General features: G+C 53.2%; 1 protein-coding gene, 1 long non-coding RNA gene and 1 other non-coding gene across 6 annotated transcripts in view; 1 reads left to right on the top strand and 2 right to left on the bottom strand.

The window, feature by feature from the left end:
- The window catches only part of AP1B1 (adaptor related protein complex 1 subunit beta 1), a 54,438-nt gene continuing 31,272 nt past the window's right edge, over positions 1-23,166 (bottom strand). For 3 of the 4 annotated variants that reach the window (XM_059138786.1, XM_059138787.1, XM_059138788.1), the window contains exons 9-22: positions 22,685-22,780; positions 21,580-21,695; positions 21,066-21,231; positions 15,190-15,288; positions 14,409-14,668; positions 12,754-12,955; positions 11,995-12,015; positions 11,303-11,446; positions 5,909-6,054; positions 3,985-4,114; positions 3,604-3,688; positions 2,837-2,923; positions 2,574-2,728; positions 1-1,016 (exon numbers count right to left, since the gene is read on the bottom strand). In XM_059138786.1, coding sequence (XP_058994769.1) covers positions 942-1,016; positions 2,574-2,728; positions 2,837-2,923; positions 3,604-3,688; positions 3,985-4,114; positions 5,909-6,054; positions 11,303-11,446; positions 11,995-12,015; positions 12,754-12,955; positions 14,409-14,668; positions 15,190-15,288; positions 21,066-21,231; positions 21,580-21,695; positions 22,685-22,780 — 1,782 coding nt within the window. In that variant the 3' untranslated portion in view covers positions 1-941. The remainder of the gene's footprint in view (positions 1,017-2,573; positions 2,729-2,836; positions 2,924-3,603; positions 3,689-3,984; positions 4,115-5,908; positions 6,055-11,302; positions 11,447-11,994; positions 12,016-12,753; positions 12,956-14,408; positions 14,669-15,189; positions 15,289-21,065; positions 21,232-21,579; positions 21,696-22,684; positions 22,781-23,166) is intronic. The other variant, XM_059138789.1, reaches the window with a different exon arrangement.
- Positions 5,267-5,363, bottom strand: LOC131812002 (small nucleolar RNA SNORD125). Its single transcript, XR_009346234.1, has one exon. It is a non-coding gene; the product is annotated as a small nucleolar RNA SNORD125 (small nucleolar RNA).
- LOC131810861 (uncharacterized) lies at positions 21,211-23,093 on the top strand. Its single transcript, XR_009345747.1, has 2 exons — positions 21,211-21,347; positions 22,662-23,093. It is a non-coding gene; the product is annotated as an uncharacterized LOC131810861 (long non-coding RNA).

Genomic DNA, 23,166 nt, shown 5'->3' with positions numbered 1-23,166 from the left:
TTGCCAAAAGCAGAATCTTTCTTTATTATTAAACAGCAGTACAGGAAAACCTAATGCTCTGTCAGACACAACGGAAATATGGGAGGCCAGGGGGAGGGCAGCAGACACTAAGGAGAAACCCCAAAGAAATCCCAGATGGGAAGCACCCTGCTCGCCCATGTGCCCCATCCCTCAGTCCTGTCTCTGCTCCAGAAACACAGGGGACGCCAAGGACTATATTGAAGGCAGTCACCGTCCTTCGGGGCAAGAAAAGGAGTGGGGTGAGTCGATGTGTGCAACTGCTGGGGGGGCAGGAGCCTGGGTCGGGGCTTTGGACGTTTCTGCCCAGTCTTGCCCGTGTAGGTCAGTGCTCGGGAGGCTTGAGGCCCGATGGGCACAACCCTGGGTGGATGCAGAGAGGGAAGGTAGGGGTGTAGGCCCCCAGGAGCCCCAGACCCCTGACAGAGGAGCTCTCTGGGCACACCAAAGGACCCTCCACACACACCAGGACAGCCTGGCCTGAGAGCGGGTAATGGGGAGGCCCTCTAACACTGACCCAAGAGAGACTGAGGGGCAGCGGCTTCCCAGGCCAGGAGCCCGAAGAGGGAGCCACATACTCGCCCTTCAAGCACTGGTCAGGAAAAGGAAGAGAAAACCCTGGGTCTGCCTGATCAGCTTCTGTGGCCTCTCTGGCTCTGTTTCCTTTGGTCCCCTCCTCACCTGACCCTAACTGTCAGCAGCAACAGAAGAGGGGAGTCCCCGAGCACAGGGGTACACTGAGATTTCACTCCAGGAGGAATGCTAACCTGCCCTGAGGACCCAGGTGGGCCTGGCAGTTAGGACCAGGGAACTCCGTGGTGTCCAAGAGCCTTGCTCAGCGTCTCCAGGAAGGAGGTGCTGCCACTCCCCGGGGGCTCCTTGTTGGGGCTGGCAGAAGGCCAGGGTGGGCACTGGATGGGGCCTCAGTTCTTGAGGATGGTCTCGTAGGCCTGGTACACGTGTTGGGACACCTCTGGTGCTCGACATTTCAGGGACAGCTGCAGGGGGAGAAGGAGGTCAGAATTCCCCAGGCTCCTCTCAGGGGCTGGGAGGGAACATAGGGAGGGAGAAAAGCGGGAGAGCCAGATGCAAGAGTGTGGTGTGCACACGTGGCCTGGTGGCAGCGCGGCTGGGGCAGATGTGTAGTAAAGCGGAGGGAGCGGAGGGGGTGGCTGAGTTAGCCAGCTGGGTGCGGACCAAATATACGTGCAGCCCACACACCTGCTGTCAGCCCAGCCGCTACGGCCCAAGCAGAGTGAATCATGAGCTGGTGGCTGGCGGGGAGGACCCGGCCCCTGCCCCACAGAGCTGCTGGGGCCCGTCACTGCCCGTGAAGGGCTGGGGTCTCTGATGAGGTGTGGGGGCTGCAAAGGAGGTCTCCATTTGGAGAGATAGCAGTGGTGGGGGGGTGTCGCTGGGGAGTCTTCTTCGGCGCCAGCACAGGCAGCTCTGCCACTGTGGGAGCTGGAGAGTAGGCAGAAGAGAAGCAAGTGCCACCAGCACTTCTGCCAAAGTCGCTGCCACTGAAGGGTGCGACGAGAAAGGGGGGAGCAAACAGAGCTCTGGAAGCCAGCAGTGGTGGCCCTGTGTGGCCCCGATCTTCTTTGCAGGGCTCTGTGCACGCTCTGCGTGCTGGGAAGTGGGGGTACCAGCTCCTCAGTCGGGTTCATCTGGTTGGGAAGCTTTGGGGTGCCCCGTGCCTGCATGCACGTCTGCCCGGCTTTGGGGAGCAGCAGGGTGAGGCGAGGCTAGGAGAGGCAGGGTGCACTGGAGCCAGGCCAGGAGACAGGCTGTGCGAGGTGTGGCTGAGGAGAATGGAGGGGAAAGAGGAAGAGAAAAGCAGTCTGCTAACCTCCAAGTCCTGCAACACGGCACCAGCAGGGAAGGTGGGCATGCAGCGACCAAACACAGGGAGATGGAAATTACCACCACCGAAGCTACTGCCGCAGCCCCCGCCCAACCATAGTGCCAGCACCGCCCGCGGGGCCCGGGGAGCCACGTCTGCAGGGCCATGCCTGCCAGAGACGGGGGCGCAGGGTGAGAAGCAAAGCCTGGTGCTCTCTGGGGCCTGGAACAGCAGCATGGCCTCCAGGGCAACCACACACTCCGTGGAAGCCATGTCCTGACTGGGGTCTGACATGAAGCCCAAAAAGGGCAAGTTGTTCACCATCAGTGCCCTCCCAGGTGGGCCCCTGGGCAGGGAAGAGTGGGAACAGGGCCAGCACCCATTTCCTAGCAGTGCCATTTCCTAGTCAGGTGGGCCTGAGGCCAACTGTGCCCCCTGAAGGGGTCCAACTGTATAGAATCTTCAAGACCAAATCACTGGTGACACAGTTTAGTGTCTTATCTAGTAATCTGATGAGACGGAGTTGGAAGCTAGGCTCAGAATTCTGAGGCTCATTCATGTCGCGTTCAGAGGGACTCCAGCCTAGCTGGGCTACAGCGCACCTGTTCAGACTGACCCCTGGTCTGGGAAGGAGTGAGAGAAGGAGAGGCTGCCTGGAACATGGAGGTAGACACCCCAGGGCTGGCAGGGCAGGAGCAGGGGCCCTCACCGTGAAGCTGGGATTGCCTGGCTGGATGCGCAGCTCCGCCAGCACCCAGATGCCGTTGGTCAGCTTCAGGGACTGGTAGAGCATGTCCTGGCCCTCCACATTCCTCTTGGCGACCGTAAAGATGTTGCTGCTTTGTAGCCTGCTGCTCACAGCCTCTGAGAGTGAGAAGGGGGCCCCCAGTCAGTGGTGGGGGAGGGCTGAGGGTACAGGTAAGGGGCAGTGTGGATGGGGCTGGAAGGCGGGGGAGGGCGGAGAAGTCCTACCTGCATTGAGAGAGCAGTCTCTGATCTGGAACTGGGCTTCATTTTCATTGGGAATGTCCTTCCACATGGCCAGGAACATCTGTCGGTCTGGGAGTGGGGGACAAGGTAGAAGATGGAACCCTGATAAACCTGGGACCCCACTCAGTAACACCCAGCAGGGAATGGGTTTCTTGGGGGTATGAACTTGAAGCTGAAGACAGGCACGAGCTCTGCCACAGCCCCCTCCTGCTTCCCTGAACAAACCTTTAGCTCTGTGACAGTGGCCACCAGTGCTGCTTCCAAAAGACCCTGGGCTTCCCCCTCCCCGTTGAGCCTTAAATCTCTCCTTCCCAGCACCCACACATGCACTCCCCCCTGCTCTGGCCCCAAGCAGCCTGCTCGTTAATCATAGCCTGTGTCACAGGGCTTCTGTGGTGACCGAGAGATGACGTGGGCAAAGTCCTCTGCTCAGCTCTGAGCTGGCAGTGAGCCCTCCTGGCATGAGGATGGTAGGGGACAGGAGGTGGACATCCAGTGTGACATGGTCTGGGCTCCCCAGCTCAGGAGGCCATGGGAGGCCTGTCTAGAGACCATGGGCAAAGCTGAGGGGCGGGCAGAGCACGGCCCCCACTGAGGGAAAGAGCTGGCCAGACAACACTCAGTGGTCCTTGATGGAGGCATGACCCTCGCCTCAGGCTCTGCAGAGGGGCCGGCAACTCACAGACTCCATTGTGGGGCCAAGCCAATCATTATATTCCAGGGACTCTTGGGATACCCTCAGGACTCACCCATCTTCCCATCCTCCACAAAGAGGATGTGCAGTGGGTACAAAGTGCTGAAGTAGAAGACGTCAATGTTGTTCTTCACGGCCACCTAGGAACAAGGCCACCGATTGGTCCCATGTGCTTGATACGACCTCTGAGGCCCCAGGAAGGGCCTGCTCCCTGTGCCTCCACCTGACCAGGTCCCCTCACACACCTTCCCTGGTAACCATGCCCCTTCGTCCCCTCGGATCAGGTCTCCCTTGCCAGATCTTTGGCAAAGGGCACAACTCCACAGACACACCCCTTAGCCGACAAAGGCAAGGCCCCAGACCTTTCCACCAGGCTCCTCCCCTGTGGTAGGTGGGCAGGTAAGGAGTAGGGTGCTTAGCCCTGCCTGGAACACACCTGGAGGTTGTTCAGAGGCTCCATCTTCATGACCGAGCCCACCGTGTTGAGAGGCAGGGATATCTCCACAGTCTGGTTGGGGCTGAGTGGTGCGTGGACCTGGAGGGGGGCAGCAGGGGCCAGGCCGAAGCTGGGGAGAGAGAAGCCCCCGCAGGAATGGCAGGGGGAACAGGTGCTGACGTGGGATGGGTGGGTTCCTCAGGCTCCAGAGCTAGAGCAGTGGGTGGCAAGAAGCCTGTCCAGTAAGCTGGTTTCACCTCAGCTCTGGGCCCAGGAGAGTTCATGTTCATGACCCCCACTCTCAATGGCTGTGTGGACAGGAGGAATGAGCCCCAGGCCAGCTGCAGGCTTAACTCCCATCTGGGCTGCACTTTCTTTTCTGGGCTACGTGTGGAGCAGGCCCAGGTGAACATGGCCTTGCTCTGTCCTGCACCTGAGGAGTTCCACCTAACACCAGAGGCCTGAACTATAAGCTGCTTCTAACTGGACTCTGACTGCCCAAGTTTCTGCTACCGATCCCCACCTTCCAAGAAGGATGTGACCATCCCAAGCAAGACACCAGGTTTTACTGTCAGGGCGAGAACTAGCCAGAGAGAGATTCAGGAAAGCTCTACTTCTCAGCAAAGCAACACATAGGTAAATGAGGCGGGGAGGATGCCCAGGAGTGTGAGACATGGGACCATGCAGTGACAGCTCACTGTGCCCAGGCTGGGCATTTGATATTATACCAACTCCTACTCTCATAAAAACAGCGAGAGATATACATTCTCTCATCTTCCAAGACATGGAAACTCAGGGAGGGGCAGGCCTGTGCTCAGACACTATGGGCTAAGTAGCACTGCTGAGATCTAGAGCTTAACCTGCCTGACCTCACCTGCACTCTACCCACGTCAGCAATCAGACCTGCCTGGGATACACTGGGAGACGATGTGGGGAACCCCAGGCCTCTGTGGTGGCCCACTCTTCAGGCTTTCCTGGAAGATCCCCCACAGCCTGCTGTGTCATCCTGGGCAAGGCACTGGTCCTTTCTAAGCCCAAGTGTCATTATTTACTGAAAAGGTGACAATGGCATTGACCTCACTGGGTTGCCAAGTAGCTCAAAGTAAGATAATATCTCTAAAATCCTCACACAGGGTCTGCCACCCAGGGCATTGTCAGCACGCTGTAAGTCCGTTGTAAGCAATCATTGAGACTTTCCCTTGGAATGTGGAGTGATTCTCTGAACTCTAAGGCCATCTGAGCTGAGAGAGGGTCAGGACCCACTGGCTTACGGGCTCTCCCTGAGGAAGCAGCCCCTTCAGTCAACTTCTTAGAGGCTCAGTTTGCTCATCACTAGAGCCGCTCAGGAAGAAGAATCATCAGGAGAGGCTGCTTGGGTCTCCAGGAGAGCCCTGGCCTAGCTGGCCTGGTCCATGAGACCTCAATGGTGCCAGAGAGGAAACCTTCCCCAGAAGCTCCAGTACAGGGGACCTAGTTGGGTGAGGGGCCCAGCGCAGCCACCATTCCCAGAGGCCCCTTCTGATGGTTTAAACCTCTGCCACAAGGTGCTGGCTGGGAGGCAGGTCTGCTCCCCGTCAGCCTTCTTACAGCTGGGCCCTGCAGTGGCAGCGACTTAGGCCTGGAGAGGAGGCTCCATTCTGTCATGTGGAGTGTTTGTTGAAGGCAGGCTCTTGGTCTGGAGCCGGGGGTTTTCGTCAGCAAACACTCTTTGAGCAGTGGAAGGCAAAAATAAGGGGAAACGACCTACCCCTTTGCCTGGTACTTTGGAGTCCACATACAGAGGTTGTGGAGAAGGCAAGAACGTCATTGCTGTACAGAGTTTTGGCCTGAGATGCACCCATGAGGCACCAGATCCCTCAGAGCTCTCGACCCCTGCCTGCAATCACCAGCAAGGGCTCTCATCACACTGGCCTTGGGAACGTACCTGTTGCGATTGAACTGGATGGCAAAGTCAGTCATGACCTGCAAGGCCTTGTTGGTCAGCTGCAGGTCCATGGAGATGGAACCCACCTGGCGGGTGAAAGTACCTGAAATCTCCAACCCCTTGGCTTTCATGGCTGGAAGCCACACCTACAGGCAAGGGAGTAGACAGGAGGCTCATGTTTACCACTTCCCTAAAAGTTAACAGCCCACCTGAGGCTACCCACCCTCCATCTGACTCTTCTACTTTACGGTCTCTCCCTCTCCCTTAGGGGCCTTGCAGATTGACCACACCTGCCTTTACCACCAGGCAATGGCGGTGGGGATCCTGGAATGAGAGGAACAATCCCGCAGGGATCCCAGGGCCACCACGACAGCGTGGCTATGTATCAGAGCAGCGTGGGGTAGACTGGTGCTTGGTGTGCCCAAGGGCTGACCTGAGTCTTCAGAGGTCCAAGAAGGAACACTCAGTAAGGAGGCTGAGAGAGGTGAAGAGGAAAATGGGCCTTGCCAGCCTCGTGAAGAGCCGAGCAGAGTCAAGAAGAGCCCAAGGGCATCCAGGGCCTCAGCCAGAGTTCGAGGCCTCCCTGGCTGTCACAGGCTGTCCTTCCTCACAGGAGGCAAGGCTGGCCTTTTAATTGTAGAAACTGGGCTGACCAAGGACAGTACCTAAGAGGACCTCTCTCCTGGCAGGCCCTCTGCTGCTTGGCTGTCATAGGAGTGTCAGCTCAAGAACTGCCTCCTTTGGGAAGCCCACACCTAGGTTCCTTCCCTACATCCATGCTACCATGACATGTTAGCAGATGAATGTGACCCTGTGTGTCTGTCTCACCTGGACCCAGTCAGCTCTTTGAGGAAAGGGCTCTGCTTTTCTTTTCTACATCCTTGGCTTAGAGCCTGCTGGACCATTGGCATTCAGGAAGCATTTGCAGGGCGAAACAGCTTGAATTAAAGCCCCAACCAGGAAGGACATCCACAGGCGTCATCCAGGGTGGTACAAATGCCTTTGAGGGCCCTATTCTCAGTGTCCCCCAACCCCCTGCCCAGCCCCGAGGTCAAAAGACCCAGGCCTCCTCAAGAGCTGCCCCAAGGTGTGCTGTGTGAACATCTCACTGTCTCTCAAGGTGCCACCACCAGGAACCTCAATGCCATCTGGGTCTCCACCCTCAGCCGACCCCAAGCCCCACACCATGGTCCCTGCAGCCCGGACGCTGTCACCACTACCTCCTCCATCTGCAGCCAGGGCCTCTGCTTCCCTCAGCAGGCAGCATGTACATCTGAACCACAGTCAGAGTCCACCAGGTAAGACAGCAGCCCTTGCAGTGCCTCAATCCCTCCCCCTCTCTGTAGCACCTGAATCATCTTCTAAAGTGTGAATGTGGAGGCACCTGACTGACTCTTGAGCTTGGGGTCATAAGTTTGAGCCCCACACGGGGGCAGAGAGATTACTTAAATAAATAGAACTTTAAAAAGATGCAAATCTGATCATGCCAAAAACCCCTCCAATGCTGCGGCACTTCCACTGCCCACGGCTTCCATGTCCCAGGGACCCCTATGCCAGGCTTCCACTGAACTTGCTCCTCTGCCTCTGCCCCCCCCCCCCCACCCTCCAGTCTGGAAAGTGCTTTGGCAGGCCCATCCCTACCACACTCGCTAACATAATCATCCTTTGTTTCCCCAGGACAAAGGTGTGAGGGCAGAATCACAGGGCTTCAGCCTTAGCTGAGACAGGCAAGCAGAGAGCTCTGAGCCCCGCCCAGGCCCCCAGAGCAGCTTCCCGGGGGGCCCCAACCTCTAGCAGGCCACCTTTCACAGCTCTTCCAGAACTGCCTCTGTCACCTGGGACCAGCTGCTGCCTGTGGGGACCGCATTTCTCTTGGTCACTGTGGCTTCACGGAAGCTAGCACAGGTGCTACAACAGAACTAATCTAAATTAGTCTAAATTAGTTTAGACTAATTAGTTTAGACTTAGTTTAATTTATTCTCAATATTTGCTGAAGGACCCAAGGAAACGTCACCATCCACTCGTTCAAATGCTTCAGGAACTCCCAAGTTCTTGTGCAGAGAAAGCCTCATTCCCTTGACTGGTAAGGTAGAACATATTTGCCACCACAGGTGTGGCAGGGAGAATGCCCATAGGACAAACCATTCTAGGCAGTCACATGGCTGTTAGGAAAACACAGATGACACACCTACTGCTTCTGAAAAAAGAATACATCCAGACCCCAGAGACTCCTGTGTCTAAGATAATGGGAAAAGTCCTGTGTTGCAAGGACTCCTCTTCCAGGCAGCTTGCCCTAAATTCCTCTGACAGAGTGATGCCCTAACATCTCCTTTCCAGCACTCACTGTTGGTCCACACATCTGGGCCTCCACTAAGAAAAAGCAGTGATTGGGACGCCTGGGTGGCTCAGTTGGTTAAGCAGCTGCCTTCGGCTCAGGTCATGATCCCAGCGTCCTGGGATCGAGTCCCACATCTGGCTCCTTGCTCCGCAGGGAGCCTGCTTCTCCCTCTGACTCTGCCTTCCACTCTGTCTGCCTGTGCTCGCTCTCACTCTCTCTCTCTTACAAATAAATAAATAAAATCTTTAAAAAAAAAAAAAGAAAGAAAAAGCAGTGATACCATCCATTAAAATGAACACACACACAGAGAGCCAGCTCCGGACTTTACATTTCTGGCAGCTCGGCAGTCCTGGCAAGGCCTGGCACCCACAGGATTGCAGAATTCTTTGCTGCTCTTCTGTCATTTGATCCTGCCTTATGCCTGTTACATTAGGCATTTTTTTTTTTTAAGATTTTATTTATTTATTTGACAAAGAGAGACAACTAGAGAGGGAACACAAGCCAGGGGAGCTGAAGAGGCTTCTTGCTGAGCAGGAAGCCCGACGTAGAGCTCTATCCCAGGACACTAAGATCATGACCTGAGCCAAAGACAGAAGCTCAACGACTGAGCCACTCAGGTGCCCCTACACTGGGCTTTTAACACGTATGTGCTGGCCTCACGCACTGAGGTAGCTACTCTGGACAGTAATTAGTTATTCTGACAGCCTAGGACACTAAGGCACATAGGACGTTCTCAAACACTGTGGGGCATGATCATATCAGGATCAGGAACGGGGACTTTGGTGCAAGCACCGTGCATTTAGTTTCAGACTGTGGATTAGCTGCTATGTGACCTTAGGCAAAAGCACTGAGATTTGTCGACTGTGAAACAGGAAGGACAGTGCCATAAGGCCTCTGGTGGGATTCGGCAGGGCAGGGGCTGTGTCACGGGCCTGCACTAAACCTGCTCTCTACTGGGGGCTCTGGCCACCACTGCTGCAGGCACGGCTGCGACTCCTGGTAAGGTCAAAGCAGGCACTGGCTCACAGCTCCCCAGGCACAACCGAGAGCTCACCTCACCCCTAAAGCCCAGCTAGGTCCTGGTTTCGGGAGGGGACCTTGGAAGAGAGAAAGGGGCTCTGGCTGGAACAAAGTGGCAAACACAGGGCCTGCCCTGAGCGTTGTGAGGGGGTCAGGTCAGGTCTGAACCCCCTGGCAGATTCCTTGATGCTGAGGGTGTGGCCCACACCTCGCTGTCCTCAGAGCCAGGCTCACATATTCCTGCCTCGAAAACCCAGCACTCCTTCCTCTCCCTCACCCCCGGCTCTGCAAACAGCACCTCCCTCATCCCACTGCTCTAGCCAGCATCCTTCCCTCCCCGCCAGCCCCCATATCCTGCCAGTCCCACCTCCTGAGGAGCTCTCTTTTGCCTCTGCCTTCAAAGCTGCCCTTGTCTAGGCACCATGAGCACACAGAAGTTCCTGACAGTCTCCTCACTGGGCACCTTCTGTCCTAGCCCTGCCAACCTTACTGCCACAGTGTAGCCAAAGCAATCTCCCTCCAGTGTAAATACATTTCATCTCTGCTTAAAACCTTCTAACGGCTCTACTGCACCAGGACTGAGAGAAACCCTCATGGCCCGGCAATGTGGACCTTGCCAGCTTCTTCCCTCCCTAATCGCCAGTCTAGGCGGGAGTCCTGGGGAGTACCAGGCCTTGGTAGCATGGTAGCATGGTGGGCACCTATGGGGCATCTGCAGGTGGCACAAAGGCCGGTCAGGGATGCTGGACATACTGTTGGAAGGCAGCTATGCTCACCACTATACCACCAACGCAGCTGGACATACTGTTGGGAGGACAACTGTCCCCTCAAAGAGCAACTGTCCTGTATCCCTGCAGTATGTTTTGCATGGTTTCAACATATCCTGAAATTGCTGGGAACCCAATTACAGTGAAAATCAAAGAAAGCCTGTTCTTTGTTCTACGGGGACTTTACTGGGAGTCAGTCACTATTTCAGGAACTAAGGATACCAGTAACCACATGGTTTTCAGCACCTAAGCTACAAACACTACCTGTGGCCGTCGTGGTGACTCTACACAGCCACCAACACCTGACGGCTTCATCAGATCTTCTGGAGTGGGAGTATCCAAGCCTTTACGACATGGAAATATATCATTTTATTCTCTTCCCTTTCTGTCTCCTTTAAGAGGTCCTAGCATCTTGGGGCGTCTAGGTGGCTCAGTGGGTTGAGCCTCTGCCTTCGGCTCAGATCATGATCTTGGGGTCCCAGGATCAAGTCCTGCGTTGGGCTCTCTGCTCAGCGGGGAGCCTGCTTCCCTTCCTTTCTCTCTGCCTGCCTCAGCCTACTTGTGATCTCTCTGTCAAATAAAAAAGACCTTTAAAAAAAGAAGAAGAAGAAGAAGAAGTGCTAGCGTCTTACTAATTTTTTTTTTTTAAAGATTTTATTTATTTATTTGTCAGAGAGAGTGAGCATAGGCAGACAGAGTGGCAGGCAGAGGCAGAGGGAGAAGCAGGGAGCCTGATGTGGGACTCGATCCCAGGACGCTGGGATCACGACCTGAGCTGAAGGCAGCCACTTAACCAATTGAGCCATCCAGGCATCCCGCGTCTTACTAATTTTGAAGTGACATGTATAGGTAGGCTATAGTCCAGACACCTTTGAGCACAGGAAATAAAAGGCGCCTTAGACAACATCTGTCATCAGAAGGGGGCCCCGGTTGGGAGATAGCCCTGAGAACTGCTGCTCTAACTAGATGGGACCTTTGCCAGTTGTCTGGGAGGTGCAGGCCTGACCACAGCTGTGACAGCCACCTGAGCCTTCTCTCCACTTTCACCTAATTCTGACTTGATTTACAGGCCTGAGCTCCAGTAGCCCTGCCCTGGGAGGTCTTCCCAGGCCCCCAGGGCCATCCTAGCATCTCTTCCCTGTGCTCCCACAGACCCTGGCACCCATCCCTGTTGGCCTGAGCTGATTCCACAGAACAGACCATTTAAGGAACATCAGTCAGTATCTAACTTCCCTCTGCTCCTGCCATGGAAGGAGGTGTGGTACTTACTGCTTTGGGGGCCACATACGATCCCGACAGCGTGCCCACGCCACTGGTCAGGTCGAAGAGGTCACTCAGGCCACTGCCCATGGATGTTCCTAGGTTCGGTGGGACTGTTGCTGCTGGGGGTGCCACAAAATTGGGACCCCCAATCTGGAAGGGAAGGGAAAGAGGTCAGAGGCAGGCATTAGAAGCGGGGACCTCAAGGGCCCAGAATGAGTAGAATAACCTGGCACTTTAGAAAATAGGATGGGGCAGGAGGGGGGCTGCAGGGCTATTGTCACACCAGCTCTAAGTTGCAGAGACAAGACAGGGTAAGGGGGTGGAGAAGAAACAAACACTGTGCCCTCCATGACCTGCAAGCCTCCAGCCTTACGGGTGAGTGACCTTGGGAAAGGGCTGGGACATGTGTAAACCAACCCGCAACCCACCGATAAAAGGAGTACTCTGTGGTGAGGCTGTGCTAAGCTGACAGGACCACACCCTTTAGGCTGTCACAGAGGGCCTGTGGAAACTGAGAGAGCAGGTGATCCTCGGGATGACAAGGAAACTTTGTCTCAGGGTACTGAGACCGGGCATTCGATAAAAGCCCACAGCTCAGCAGGGAGGACTGCTTTGACATCATCCACCCTTTGGGATGCTGGGCCAGCACTCAGGAAGAGCAGATACAAAGGCTTGGTGGCGCAAGGGTTGAACCATACCCCTTCAGGCTCATCCCCCATCTCCAAGCAGAAGCAGGCAGGGTGAAGAGAACAGGCAGCCACATGCAGAGAGAAAAGCCAGAAAAGACAGAGACAAGAGAGAGAGGAAAGAGTGAATAGATTAGTCACTGCTGTTCCCGAGAGGCGTGTGGGGCGAGACTGTGCCAGGCTTAAGGGGGGCCCAGACTATCTTTATGAAAGGCACTACTTTCAGGGCTTCACTCCACCACCCACATCTTGTGCCATGGCCCTTCCTACCTTTTCCTGTGTCATGCCTCTGGGACTTGAGCCAGACATGGCCAAGTGACAGGGGCTCTGCTACCTCTCCTCCTGGTTCTACCTGCTGCCTGTACAAGTCTTGGGGAGATAACCAGTCCAGTCTTACCACCCCCTTTCTACAGGGGAGGAGGGACTGACCCTGACCCCTCATGGGCCTCTCAGGCCTCCTGGGCTGTTGCACCAAGCTGGTGGAGGGTGTGGGAGTATGTGGACACTGCTCTAGCCCTACAGGCTCCAGATCTAGTGGTCCGGCAAGGGACTAAGTCCCGTGTCTGCAACATATTGTGCACTCCTAGAGGGAAGGTCACCTGAACTCTTGAACCTCAGTTTTCTCCCCTCTAAGTAGGGAGTGACATAGTCACCTTCACAGACAGGTGTACCCTGAGGCCCTCAGTTGGTGAATGGCACAGACCGGGTGCTCACTGACCACTCCTCTAAAGGTAATTATTAATGTTATCCACAGAGGGCCCCAGGACATACCAGGCTGTCGAGGCCTCCACCAAGAAGGTCTACGGCTCCCATCTGCACTGAGGAGGTGGTCAGGGGTGGGCCACCCACTGGGGGGCCGAGGTCCAAGTTGAGGAGGTCACCCAGCAGGTCGCCCTGGGTAGGGATGACATCCGGCTGCTCACCAGAGGGTGCTCCAGCAGGGGCCGTCTCAGGGCTCTCGGTGCTCTCACTCCTGTGATGACATAGGAGGGAGAGGGTCAGTAGGGTGGGCGCTGGGCTGTTTCAGGGAGGTCAGAGTCCTCAGTCTCCAGGGTCCTCCCCCAGCACAGGCACCTGGATCTCCCCACTGTTCCAGAAGGGCTGTCTACATGGCCCTTCCTCTTCCCCCTTCCCAAGCCTGATCCATCTTTTTGGCTCCCCAAGAGATCCAGCATCATAGGGGTGAGTGAAGAGAGGGGCGGTCTATTTCCACCACTCAGCGCACTCTAAAGACTGGATGCCCGCCCTGGAGGACTGGGTACGCAGGCCAAACCAACCACCAGGGGGTAGCAGAGGAGGGTGAGAAGAACAGGGCTCTGGAATTAGAATCAAGTCTGAGACTAGCTGTGCTGGCTGTGGGACGCCACACCAGGCCCTCAAGCTCTCTGTCCTATTGTCCTCATCCGTTAAATGGGGGGATACTCTTTGAGATGTTGTAAAGATCAAATGAGGTCACCCTGTATGTAGTAAACATTTTTTCTTTCTTTCTTTTTTTTTTTTTTTTAAAAAAAGATTATTTATTTATTTGACAGAGAGAGATCACAAGTAGGCAGAGGAGGAAGCAGGCTCCCTGCTGAGCAGAGAGCCCGATGCGGGACTCGATCCCAGGACCCTGAGATCATGACCTGAGCCGAAGGCAGCGGCTTAACCCACTGAGCCACCCAGGCGCCCTCTTTCCTTTTTTTTTTTTTTTTTTTTTTTTTTGAGATTTTCTTTCTTTATTTGACAAAGAGAGAGAAGATAGCGAGAAAGAGGGAACACAAGCAGGGGGTGGTAGAAGAGGGAGAAGCAGGCTTCCTGCCAAGTAGACAGCCCAATGAGGGGCTGGATCCCAGAACCCTGGGATCATGACTGAGCTGAAGGCAGACACTTAATGACTGAGTCACCCAGGCGCTTCTGTGGTAAACATCCATTAAAAAGTCATTAGGATGGGGGCGTCTTGGTGGCTCAGTAGGTTAAGTGTCTGACTCTTGTTTTTAGCTCAGATCATGATCTCAGGTCATGGGATCAAGCTCCACGCTCAGTGTGAAGTCTGCTTGAGATTCTCTCTCCCTCTGCCCCTCCCCCAGCTCCCACACTTTATCTCTAAAATAAGTCACTTGGGTTGCCTATGTGGCTCAGTGTGTTAAGCCTCTGCCTTCAGCTTAGGTCATGATCTCAGGGTCCTGGCATCGAGGCCCGCATCAGGTTCTCTGCTCAGCAGGGAGCCTGTTTCTCCCCTACTCCCCCATCTGCCTCTCTGCCTACTTGTGATCTCTGTCAAATAAATAAATAAAATCTTTAAAAAATAAAAATGTCACTAGAATGGTAATTTCCCTCCGACTCAAGCCTGGCCAGGGTTACCACAATAGGCCTGAATGCCTAGACTAATGAACTGGAAAACCAGGTAGGGAGGCTCAGCCTGGAGACTGGTCAACTTCACTCACGAGGCAGTGCGTGGTGGCAGGCTCTTGTGCACAACGCCCCGGCCCCCCTCCACAAAGGCGCTGGGAGGCTTATGGTAGACGGAGGCCAGGGTGCCAATGTAGCAGATGAGCTCGTCCAGCAGTGTGGGCTCAATGAGGTCTGTCTCTTCAGAAATGAGTGGCTTCTCAGCCAACACCACCTCCTTGGCAGCCACTGGGTCCGTGGAGAGCAGACGCCAATAGATGTAGCCACGGTCCCGCAGGTCTGGGTTATCAGAGTCCTTAAGCAGTGGGGAGGTGACAAGAAGCATATTAAATTCATAGCAGAGCAACCAGCTGGGAAGGAAGGAGCTCCTCCCCAAATCCCATGACCTGGGCATGGTCACAGCACTGAACACTGATCCTGAGCAGTCCCATTAACCTGTCCCTAAACATGGCCTGGCCCCTTGATTTCCTCCCCTACCTCAGTGTTAAACAGGGGATTCCCACTTCTGTCCCCAATCCTCGCTCCACTCCAAAATCTGTCTTCCCTGTCCTACAAACCCTCTGGTTCTCCTGGACCTCCCTCCCCTCTTTTGTTTGCAGTCTGTCTTGACTTCCTCACCTGACCCACCCCATCTTGATTTATCTGTGACTGAGCTCCCTGAGCAGGGGTCCTGGATTACTCTAGGGCCAACCCCTCTAGTGATGCCAGCCTCAGGGGAAGAACCTTGGCATGAAGGTCCTGCTGGCTCCTTAGACCACAGCGCCCCCTGTAGAGTGAGACCTGCACTGGGCGCAGCAGAGAGGCTGGGGCACTGACCTGAGTGGCCAAGCTGAGGACCTGCTGCACCAGCTCCTGGGTCTCTGTCGGCTTCTTCAGAAAGAGTTTCACGATGGCTGTTAGCAGCTGTAGCTGGACCTGCGGGAAGACAGAAAGGTGACAAGGAACAAGTAGCGAGGGCTTCATGTGGGGATGGAAGGAAACCAAATGAGGGCCTCAAAGACAGAGAAGGGTATTTTTCAAAGGCCCTGGAAACTGAGAGCAGCTTTCCCAGGTTTGGAGTTGGCCACAGAGCACAGACTAAGGCCAGGGGGTTGTCACAGTAGTGCTGAATAGCCTGGACCTTGGCATTACCATTCAGGAAGGAGATGGCCACTGCTATCTGGCAACCCTACCTTAGGGTCCCAGGAACCTGTCAGAGCTCCCAGACTCACAGTGCCTTAAGGAGTTCGCAGCTTAAAAAGGCAACATGTGTAGCTGGTGTGCTTCTTAGAAGGACCATCTGTCAACAAGCAGAGATGGTACCACTGACGGACTGGGCCAGGAGGGCCTACAGAGTCAGCCTGTCATTAAGGAGCAGGGCGTCTACCAGAAGGTGAGAACCAACCCGGCCCAGCCCTCTCTCAGCTCTCACCCTGCTGCTGCTGCCTTCACCTGATCATGCCCTCAGCCTGGCCAACCTCTTCTCACCCTTTGGAGCTCATGCTGCCCCAGCACCCCCATGATTCTGCAGCTTCCTGCCCTCCCTCATCAGCACTACCCCCCCCCCCCCACTATCAGAATGCTTTCCAGCCACCAGCCTGTCCTATGGACAGAGATCATGCCTATCACAGTTGTATCCCTGGTTATTGCTCTATCAGTGTCTCGCGCACAGCAGGCACTTAAGAAAAACTTGCTAACTCAAAAAACATCTCTTGAAAGAACAATTCTCTGCACATAGTCCTTCCTTAGCCACATCTCATTTCTGTCAGTCCCAAGATAAGAGGGCAACCTGAGACTCCTGAGCCAGGGCTGTGCCAGGGACAGGCCTGTGGCAGGAGGGAGGGAACAGGGCTGACAGCACCTTCCAGTTGCGGTTGGCAAAATGGAGGGTACATAGAATGGGCTAATAGCAGGTGACAGGACGGAGGAGACGTGATCCATTTCTGGAATTAAGCAATCCAGAGTCCTTGTCATTTGGTTACACATGGGCCAACAGAAGAGGAGCGGTGGGGCTGGCAGTTGTTAGAGCAGGAGGCAGCCCAGAGATTGGCTTCTAGAACCTAGCTACAGCCCCTGGCCAGGTAGTCCAGGGGAAGCCATTTATCTTCATTTGGTGGGGAGAAGGGTGGCCTGCTTCAGGGGGTTCTTGTGAGCTCACAAAACTACAATTTATGACCGCTTTGAAGCTAGAGTTATATCACACCTCATTTGAATGTGACTCTGGATAAGTCCTACAACTTCTCTGAGTCTGCTTCCTCACCTATAGTGTTAGTGTAAACTCCTGACAGTATTGATGGAAGAGCCCATGAGATAAGGAATGTAAACAACCTATCGTATACTTTGCTCAATACACAACGCCTGTCACCGTGGTCATCAACATCATTGCAGCCAGCACGCAGGGATTTTTACCGAGTTCTCCTCAGCCCAGGTCAGCTGGCTGCCTGGCATCATTCGTCACTGTCAGGTCTGCTACACTGCCTAGGAACTTGGACCATTAGACTGAGGCCTCCCAGCCTCACTAACACGCTGACACCCCACATGTCAGCCTGCATGTTCAGGGCAACCATCCTGCCATCCAGACAGGGGCAAGACGCAGGCTAGACTGACATACCACCCCAGGTAAGACTTTCTGAGCTCCCTGTCCATGACTGGAGAGGCCTAGGAGCCCAGGATAAGGGGGCTCAAAGAGATAATCTAAAATAAGCTCCCTGGGGTGCCTGTGGGGCTCAGTTGGTTGAGTGTACAACTCTTGATCTTGGCTCCGTTGGTTGAGCGTACAACTCTTGATCTTGGCTCAGGTCTTGATCTCCAGGTTGTAAATTCAAGCCCCGTGTTTGGCTCCACGCCCAATAAATGTAATAATAAGCATATACAAAAAATTAACTGAAATGGGGCACCTGGGTGGCTCAGTGGGTTAAAGCCTCTGCCCTCAGCTCAGGTCAGGATCCCAGAGTCCTGGGATCGAGCCCCGCATTGGGCTTTCTTCTCAGCAGGGAGCCTGCTTTCCCCCACCACTCTCTGCCTACCTCTCTGCCTATGTGTGATCTCTGTCTGTCAAATCAATAAAATATTTTTAAAAATTTAACTAAAATATAAATAAATATAATAAATTAAATAAGTTCCCAAACTGCAAAGCACTAAACAAGTATGCTTATAAAAACTCCGAATGGTATTGTGAACCCAGGAAGCGAAGGCAACTGGCCACTTAATTAAAAGCGCCATCACCACCACCCAGCCACGCCGGAGTGCCCAGTCTACACACATCATCCAATCAGTTTTGCAGCAACTCTGCACTGGAGAAGAAGAAACTGGTTTGGCAAGTTTAACTTGCTCCAGGCCACCCAAAGTGGGGGTAGGGGAGGAGCATAGATTAGATTCCTTTCCCCAACCCAGGCTCCTGCTCTAGCTTCCCTTGCTGACTTCTCTAAGCCTGGGCTCTCCAGCAGACTTTGCCCAACGGGGAAGGGGCTACAAAAGATTTACTTTAGTTTTGCAGAAACACCCCCCAGAGGACATTCTCTGCACTAATCCCAGGCAGGACTTGATGGTGGGGGGCAGAAGGGATCCCAAGTCAGGCTCTGCTTCTCTCAGAGACTAGCAAGTGAGGAGGCTAGTATGGTGAAAGTAAAAGCAGCCCAGGGCAGGCTAATAGCAGACCTGGCAGGTGGCAGTGGGAGTGGGTGATGGTAGGAGTTACGACTATTAACTGTGATGAACATCTGTTGTTTTTGCCCATCTAGCGTCTAGTCTGTCTTCTGGTTAAGAGAAATACTGGCTTCCCTTCAGAGAATCATCCTCCTCTCTGCCTGATGGAGACTGGGAGAGGAGTCTGATAAACCTGGCCAATCGGAATCATGACGACTGGCTCAGGCTGATGCAAACAGGCCTAAACCGCTGCTGGAACTACCAGGGGGAAGGGAGTTAAGGAAGGCACCATGCTGTTACAGGTCATAGCCTGGAACCACTGACCCCAAATAGGCCCTAATTCTGGGAGTCTTCCTAAAGGAGAAACCACCCCGGGGAGACACACAAAGCCCTGCTGCCGCCATCTGGGCATCCTCATCCAAGAATGCTGGAAGAGAACACACTCCTGGAACTTACCAGCTACAGGAAAGCAGTAGGTCCTCAGGGGTTTGTTGCCTGGACCAGTTTACTTTTTTTTTTTTTTTTTTAATTTTTTAAAGACATATTTGTTTGACAGACAGAATAAATAGGGGGAACTACAGAGGGAGAGGAAGAAGCAGGCTCCCCATTAAGCAAGGAGCTCAATGCAGGGCTCAATCCCAGGACCCAGGGATCATGACCTGAGCTGAAGGCAGACCTTAATGACTGAGCCACCCAGGCGCCCCATGGACCAGTTTACTTTTAAACCAATTTTGATCAACACCAATACTACCACTCACGAGTGCTTATTACGGCCTGGGTGCCCAATAAGGACATTGCACAAAGCATTCTATATGACTTTCAGAGCAAGAGGATCAGGCACAGTCTTAAGAACCTCATTTTATAAATGAGGAAATTGAGGCTCAGAGAGGCAGAGAATTAGTGTACAACCACAGAGCCAAGAAGGGACAAAAGAAGGGTTTGGAGACTGTGGTCTCCTATTCCAAGGCTCATGCTCTGACCCAACAGAACATACTCCCCCATTGGGCAGCAAAGATTTCTGTGCTTACAAACACATTTAAAAGCTCTCTTTTATGAGCAGACAGTGCCTGGTTCACAAAAAAGGGAATACACATGAAAAGATGCTCAACCCCACTCAACAAAAATGCAAACAGAACCAACCAAGGTACACCCTGTTGTTCATCAGATTGGCAAAAACAGTCTGTGAACATATTAGGTTGACAAGGAGGTAAGGGGAGGGCTATGCTGATTGGACTGAGATTGGACTGTAAACCACAACAGTTCCTATACCAAAGGAAATGGGGAACAGCTTCCCACGTCTCCAGTGCATAGTCCCCTTCAACAGAAAGAATTTATCTCACAGTTGGTCCCCCAGCTACTCACACATGCGACCTACATACATTGATTATTCATAGCAGTATTGATTAAAAGAGCAGAAGACTAACACCTACATAACCATCAGGGGAGGCTGGTTAAATAAACATGGCACTATGCAGCCGTGAAGAGTCCCATCAGTTAGTAACAACAGCGCCTTTAGATACCTTCTTAAGGGAAAAAGGCACAGTGCTGTACAATTTGAATGTGTACAGTGTGCTACCAGTAGTGTTTATTTTTAAGTAATCTCTACACTTAACGATGGGCTCAAACTCACAGCCTCGAGATCCAAAGTCACATGCTGTACCGACAGAGCCAGCCACGTGCCCCACAGTTCAAGAAGCGGGATGCCTGGGTAGCTCAGTTGGTTGAATGTCTGACTCTTGAATTCAGCTCAGGTCTCGATTTCAGGGTCACGAGTTCAAACCCCGCAATGGGTTCCATGCCACCCGTGGAGACCACTTATAAATAAATGAATGAATGAATGAATGAATGAGAGGCGACATATACACGGTGGACCCTCATTATCCGCAGAGCCTGTATTTGGAATTTACCTAGTTCCTAAAACGTAGGTAAATCAATGTTTGGGGAGCTTTCGTGATCTTTCACAACAAAGTGCAGAAGAGTGAAAAGTTCAAGCTGCCTGAGGTACATATTCCCAGCGGAGGTCAAAGGAGGTGACGCTCTGCCTTGTTGCTTCTGCCCTCATACCATAAACAAGTGTCCTCTTCACAATCTATTAACCTGCCACATCTTTCACGTTCTGCTTTTTGTTGATGATTCACTGTTAATGACAGCCCCGCCCCAAGGGTCAGGCTGAAGTGCTGGCTAGCGAACACTAGCGTGAGGAGGTGATTGGCCTTATGAAGAAAATAGTGTGTTAGAGAAGCTTTGTGTAGGCGTGAGTTGTAGCGCTGGTGGCCATGAGTTCAATGTGAATGAATCAATAATATGTATTAAATAAGAAACACACAAAAAACAAGATAATGTATTGATTAACAAAAATGTTGTGATCAGAGGCTTGTAGGAACAATGGTCTAATACTCACTAATTCAGCGTTTGCAGTGACTTCATAGAAAATAATTATCACAAATAACGAGAACCAACTATATACGTGTTGCATGTAGGGGGTGTGTATTCTTAGACTGTCCCTGGAAGTATCCCCAAGAAACCAATAAATGACACTGATAATCTTTGTGAGTGGAACTGGGCCACCAGGAGACTGGTAGGAAGGAGACGTTTCACCATATACTTGTTCGTATTTTTTCAATTTTGAACTAATTGAATGTCTTACACTTAACGATGGGCTCAAACTCACAGCCTCGAGATCCAAAGTCACATGCTGTACCGACAGAGCCAGCCACGTGCCCCACAGTTCAAGAAGCGGGATGCCTGGGTAGCTCAGTTGGTTGAATGTCTGACTCATATTTATCCAAAGATAAATATGAAATGAAAGCTGGAAATTCTGCCTACCTTCAGTGTCCACCATCACAGACTGTCCCCAGAAAACCCCATAGCTAATGCAGGGTGAGAGGAAAAGGGGCCACCCCTGTCAGCCCCACTATCTGTCTACACTGTCAGTGCTGTATCACGAAGGGCTGGGCCTGAGGCCTGCTGGCTGAGGGGAGGGTTTCAGGGTGGGATGGACCGCACCAGTACCAAGCTGCCAGTCACGACCCACACCCTGGCCCAAGTCACCCCACCTGGTGGCTCACCTGGGTGCTCTCATCATGGAAGCCCTCCAGGAAGCTCTCCAGCAGCTCGTCGGCGTTGTCAATTCGCTCGGCGTACTCGCCCACAATCCAAATCATGGCAGCCCGGGCCTCAGGCTCATCCAGGGAGTCCAGGTTCTCACACAGTGTGGCGATGACACTCTCATACCTAAGAGACGAGCACACAGCCAGCAAGTGAGCAGCGAAGGAGCCCAGGCAACCCAGAAGAGGCCCAGCAGGCACGGAGAGAGACAGGAAGCTGCCCCACAAGATCCTAAGAGAGTGGTGAGTAATGGGATTTGAGTTTATCTGTTACATTTTAGTGCTTATTTAGTTTGGGGAGTGGAGGAGGGGTGACTCAAGAGAAGTAAGAAAAAACAATAGGTTTCTTTTGAGAATGCCATTTGTGGCAGAGAAATAAGGAAAAAGGAGAGGCTCCTTGTTGCTTTTCTTCCCCCCACAGGCCTGTGTTCAGCAGAGCCACACCACCCTCACGCTGGGAGGGATGGGCACATACTTGTTGGGGTACTTGCGGAAGATGTCCTTGATGACCACAATGGCTTCCTGGACCACGTAGTTGACCTTGGTCTGGATGAGATCGAGCAGCGTGCTCACACAGCGCTCTGCAGATTGCTGTGGGAAGAGGAATGTGGGCAAGGGCCTTGCAACCACTTCCAAGAGAACTTCTGATGACCATGTTTTGGCCTAGGGCTCAGTCATGTCTTGCCCCCTTCCTTGCCACAGAGGGTAAACAAGAGAACACTCTACCCAGATAACAAGCAAGAGAATGAGTACAAAAGGACAGCCTGGGGATGGCAGAGACGCAGAGAGACAGAATTAGACCAAGAAGGCCAGTAGAGCTCCTGCTGAGAGTGGGGAGAGGATCTGAAGTGCCTCCAGGCCAAGCCTTGAGGGCAGTGACTGTGCTTCAGCCGAGCAACACCTCACTTCTACTAGTTTCCCAAAATGGGTTCCTATGACCAAAACCAGAAAGTCTCTATTTGGACCACCACTCCCCACCCCTTATTCCAGTATGCTGCACTAAGGCCCTTGTGGGAGAGATTCTCAGGATGCCATCATAAGGGGAAAATGCATCAAGGGGCTGGGCTGGGGTGACCAGCTGTCCGAGGATCTCCCAGTCCTCAATGGACTAACTTAAAGTCAGCTCAATGGTCAAGGAATGTCACCATAGGTAAGGAATAGGAGGGATGAAATGCCAGGACACAGGGGTCTGGACAGCCTTGGGAGCTTGGGCAAAGGGCATATGGACAGCTAAATCATGATTACTGCTAAAATGTTCAGCAGGCAGAGAACCCTGCTCCAAAACCCCATGAAGTGAAAGCTAAGTCTACCAGGGCCACCAGCAGCTAGGGCTGTGAGAGAACCCATGGTTACAGGTGGGTTTTTTCATCTGCAACAACTTGAAGGCCTAAAGGTGATCAGAGAGAGAAAAGGAACCCAATCAGATCTGCAAAATGGGTGCCTTGGGGCCTCCAGCAGTGACTCAGGCCTTCCTGAACCAGGAATAGCTGGCATATTCTGCTAGAATCAGACTGGTTTCCTGGTTTCAGCTTCCTTTCCCTCCCTCTCCCCCTACAGAGGACAGAGTCCCAGAGCCTCACCTCCACCTTGATGGCACAGCGCCCAATGGCTCGCACAGCCTTCCGTACGAAGTCCACATCCACCTCTGTTGCATACTCTTTCAGCTCCGCCAGGACCTGTGGCCCAAACAGAAAAGATGGGGTTGGGGAGAAGTGGATCTCCCAGGGTAACCAACATGCCTGCTCAATGGATACGCACGGACCCCTAAAAGGTGGGATTCTGCCTCCAGCTCGAGGAAGAAGGGCCAAGGGAAGGAGAGAGCTATCAGATGCCCCAAGAGGAAAGCGGGGAAGAACTAGTTGACAGGACTGGACATCCTCTGTTTAGGCTGTGCTAGCTAGCACGGCCTCCTAACTACTACTTTTCAGTGGATGGATAATAGGATAATAAGTAATAGTTGGGAGAATAAAGGCTTTAATCATAAAAATACCAGTTAAAATTGTTGAGTGCTTGCTTACAGAGCCCTGTGCTAAGTGCTCGTCGTGAGATGAACTGTCAGGCC

The sequence above is a fragment of the Mustela lutreola genome, chromosome 11 (assembly GCF_030435805.1).
Source record: "Mustela lutreola isolate mMusLut2 chromosome 11, mMusLut2.pri, whole genome shotgun sequence".
NCBI lineage: Eukaryota > Metazoa > Chordata > Mammalia > Carnivora > Mustelidae > Mustela > Mustela lutreola.
This window is presented reverse-complemented; position numbering and strand designations above follow the sequence as displayed.